General features: G+C 37.1%; 1 protein-coding gene across 1 annotated transcript; it reads left to right on the top strand.

Moving 5' to 3' along the window:
- Positions 1-540: 540 nt before the first annotated feature.
- Positions 541-1,077, top strand: LOC105290788 (keratin-associated protein 13-1-like). The gene has a single exon (XM_011358181.2). The coding sequence runs from the start codon at positions 592-594 to the stop codon at positions 1,075-1,077; it is 486 nt and encodes a 161-aa protein (XP_011356483.1). The 5' UTR covers positions 541-591.
- Positions 1,078-3,968: the final 2,891 nt, after the last annotated feature.

Genomic DNA, 3,968 nt, shown 5'->3' with positions numbered 1-3,968 from the left:
AGAAATGGGCCCACATTGATCTTCTCTGGGACTGTTTCAAGGGAACCCTTTTCTGTTTGAAGAAAGGGTGTAAATGGTAACACAATGGATCATTCTCAGGAAGGCTCCCATCCCAATGGAAATTATGCCTCTGATGAATCATACTAGAAGAAAATTGATGTTACTTCATTTTCCCCTTGGAAGGAAGCATCCACAGGTCAAACCAGATGCAGATAATCGGGCAGCAGATGCGGGCAGCATAAGCTAGAGGAAACATTTTATTGGCCATGATGCTTTCCTGGTTGGGATGGGATGCGCATTAGTGTAAAACAGTCATAGCGTTACTGACATAGGAGTGGTTCACTGGCTTTGGCTGTAACAACAAAATTACAGCACTCATAAATATAATGTGTGGGAAACTATTCAAATGTAACTGCAGTTACAGAGAAGATTATTGAGTTACACATATGCAAAAGAGCAAATCCACCGTAGGAACCATGATCACATTGTGTATCACACCCATCACTGGGAGTATATAAATGCCACAGTCCCAGACATTCAAACTCAGAATCTTCTCCCTGTAACTCAGCCGAACTCACATCTCCTGTCAACATGTCCTACAACTGCTGCTCTGGAAACTTCTCCTCCCGCTCCCTTGGGGGCTACCTGCGCTCTCCCCGCTCCTCCTGTGGCTCTTCCTACCCCAGCAACCTGGTCTGCAGCACTGACCTCCGCTCTCCCAGCACCTGCCAGCTGGGCTCCTCTCTCTACCGTGGCTGTCAGGAAACCTGCTGTGAGCCCATCACCTGCCAGACGTCCTGCTACCGCCCAAGGACCTCCATTCTCTGCAGTCCCTGCCGCTCGACTTACACCACGTCTCTGGGTTCTGGATCCAGAAGCAGCTGCTCCCTGAGCTATGGATCCAGAAGCTGCTACTCCCTGGGCTGTGGTTCTAGGAGCTTCAGACCCCTGGATTCTGGGGTCTGTGGCATCCCTTTCCTGCGTTATGGGTCTGGATTCTACTGTCCGACCTACTATGCCTCCAGGAGCTGCCAATCATCATGTTACAGACCAACCTGTGGATCTGGCTTCTACTGATTAATTTATAAAATGTCCAAATTATTTTAAGTATTGAGGTCAAAGTTTTTACTCGGTAAAGCTATAATTTTCGTTGTCAATAGTTAACACTATTCTTTTATTCTTAAATCATCAGTGTCTTGCATCGCCAATTTTTGGCAGATTCTGAAATTAATGAGTAATTCAAAATTAAATCCTAATATCTATACTATTGATAAAATTTAGGCTATTGCATTTCCATCAAAGAGCAATTGAAAATGAAAACTTTAATAAATTTATGTACTCTGGAACAAAATTAAAGTCTTATCTCATTATTATTACTATTTTCTCTCTTTTTTGCTTATAATTTTTGTATTCAAGGACTTGGATGATTTAAGTAAAGATCGATATGACTTTGAAACTGGATTTGGGCATAATACAATTGATAAATTTTAGCAAATTTCTGTTAACATTTGATATGTTTCCTATTAGAAGTAGTCATTTCCAAGAGGTCCATATTTTACATGTTTCAATGTCAGGGGCATTGCCTGAGAACAGCAGGCATGAACTTCTACTGATAAAGGAGATCAAAGAAATCGGTACATGAACTGAAAATATAAACAATAAGAATATGACCTAATGTATAAGGTGAGGTTTTACATTTTATTTGGCACAAGATTCCAGGAAGCGGGTTTGGGAAACCATGGAAGTTGAAAGAATCAAATGGGAAAATCTCATAAAGGACATACTTTTGATTTTACAGTGGGCGACTGAGACTCAATCCTTCAAGGCCTTTGCAGGAACATGTGGAATACTCTTGGGATTGTCCACCCCAAGATCTGATTAACAGAGAGAAGCGTTTATCCATTGGCTTCTGTCTTTCATTGGCTGAATGTTTCAGATGTGTGTTAACTTCCTGGAACTTCTTAACTGAACAAAGGATTCACAGCAGTCTCCTTTTGTTTTCCTAGCTGTGACTTCTGAGAAGCCCAGGTAGAAAGATAAAGAAACATTGTACATGCTCAAGGGGAGATGCCTGTGCAAAGAGGATTACAGTTGGCACGAAATTATGCACCATAACCATGCTTGGAGATCACAGGTGAGAGCATGATGGTATAAGGGGATGCACAAGGGGTATCAGATGCATCGCTTTCATTTAATACTCAAACATTCCTGTAAGAAAGACAAACATTATATCCCATGTACCTTTCCAGACAGGAGGTAATGAAAACTCAAAAAGGATTAGGAGCTTGCTAAAGTTTATAAATCAAAGATCTAGTAGAATCTGATCTCTTGAATCAAATTTTTGTTGTTCTTTCTCGAATTATTTTTTTCAACGTGCAGCATCTTGTTTAAGCAAAGAGCACTGAGTACTTCTGGTACTACAGAAATTTTCCTGAATAGGCTTCAGCTCTTTCTGGTTTTCGTTTCGTTAGAATCATGAGTAGTATCCATAATAAAGAATAAGAATGAAACTAAATTTACAGTTTAGAAGATCACTAAGAATTAGCTAATTTCTTTTGAAAACAGTTGCATTAAGAATAATACATATTAATAGACATAGAGAAATATCTGATTACCTCTCAGAGAGATATTGCTAGAAATTTTGAGTGCTATGACAAATCGTGTATTATTAACTTTTATTATTATTATTAGTGTCACATCGTAATAATACCTTCCTCCATACCTAACACTATAAATGAAAACAGTTAAAAAAAAATACTCTCTCACACCCACAGGTACACAAATTCAATACCAGCAACCAAAAAAAAAAAAAAAACAAACACTGAAGATGATAAGCTTCTTGTTAAAAATTTTATAATGAACAAGAAGATAAAAATGATTGTTATGTAACTTGACAGATTTTTTTTTTATCTTCCTTTCAATTCCCCAACACACTCTGTCACTCCTAGAAGCTTTTCTTTGAAAATCAAATTTAAAAAAATTAAATGGCCCAACTCTTGTGACATCTCCCTAACACTGCAAACTTTATCGAAATTTTCATTTTGATAGATCAGCTTGAGGGGTTGTAGAGGCCTTCAGGGTCCAATCATGGGACTGTCCTTGAGCAGAGGAAAGTAGTGCTGTAAGATGCAGAAGTAACACAAAGTATGGAAGGAAAGTTGAGGATCTAGCATGGAAGAGTAGATAGCCCAAGCTGAGCAAGAAACAGAAGAAAATGCCTGGCATGCACTTTGTTATGTAAAATTCTAATGATCTAAAAACCAATAATTTAAAGGCACGAAGGTGATAATAATAATACAACAGAGATAGCAGAGGCGGTTGATGAGATAAGAAAAAACATTCATTGCCAAAACAACTTACTCTGAGTACACACAAAAATGTGTTTAAAGTCTTAAAACTACAGTTTCCATTTGATGAGCAGAATACTCATCAGTTGGTTTGGATTGAATTATGTGTTTCCAACAATTAAAGGGTATTTCTTCCCCATAGGAATCTTACTTTATTGTTTTTACCATGATGTTTTTCAGCAAAATTTGTGTTTTTTATTATTAGTGAGACAACCCATAATTTTAACTTCAATGTTGAACTTTTTTAATGATTTTACATTAGCATGAAGTTTTGATGGCTTTACTTGAATTTTTTGGATTAGATGAAGAAATCAAACCATTCTTGGAATTAATTCATTCTCTCTTTGAAACATTTGATGATACTGATATAAAACTGGCTTCATCTAATCCTTAGACAAATTTTTCTTCTGCTAATGTAGAAACACATCATCAGCTCTTGCTTCTTTTTTTTTTTTTTTAACATGCACAATAAAACTTAGAATTGAACAGGAGCGAAAATGATTTAGAACAGTTATTTGACCTAAATGAAAATGTATGCATCAGAGTGAGATATAGCACACATCTTTTGCAACTGCTAATGATAAATAATTATCTTTGGAAGCAATTGTCTTAAAATTTCCA

Source organism: Pteropus vampyrus, unplaced genomic scaffold (assembly GCF_000151845.1).
Source record: "Pteropus vampyrus isolate Shadow unplaced genomic scaffold, Pvam_2.0 Scaffold38, whole genome shotgun sequence".
Classification (NCBI taxonomy): Eukaryota; Metazoa; Chordata; class Mammalia; order Chiroptera; family Pteropodidae; genus Pteropus; species Pteropus vampyrus.
Note: the sequence above shows the minus strand (reverse complement) of the source record. Positions and strands in the feature narration are given on the sequence as shown.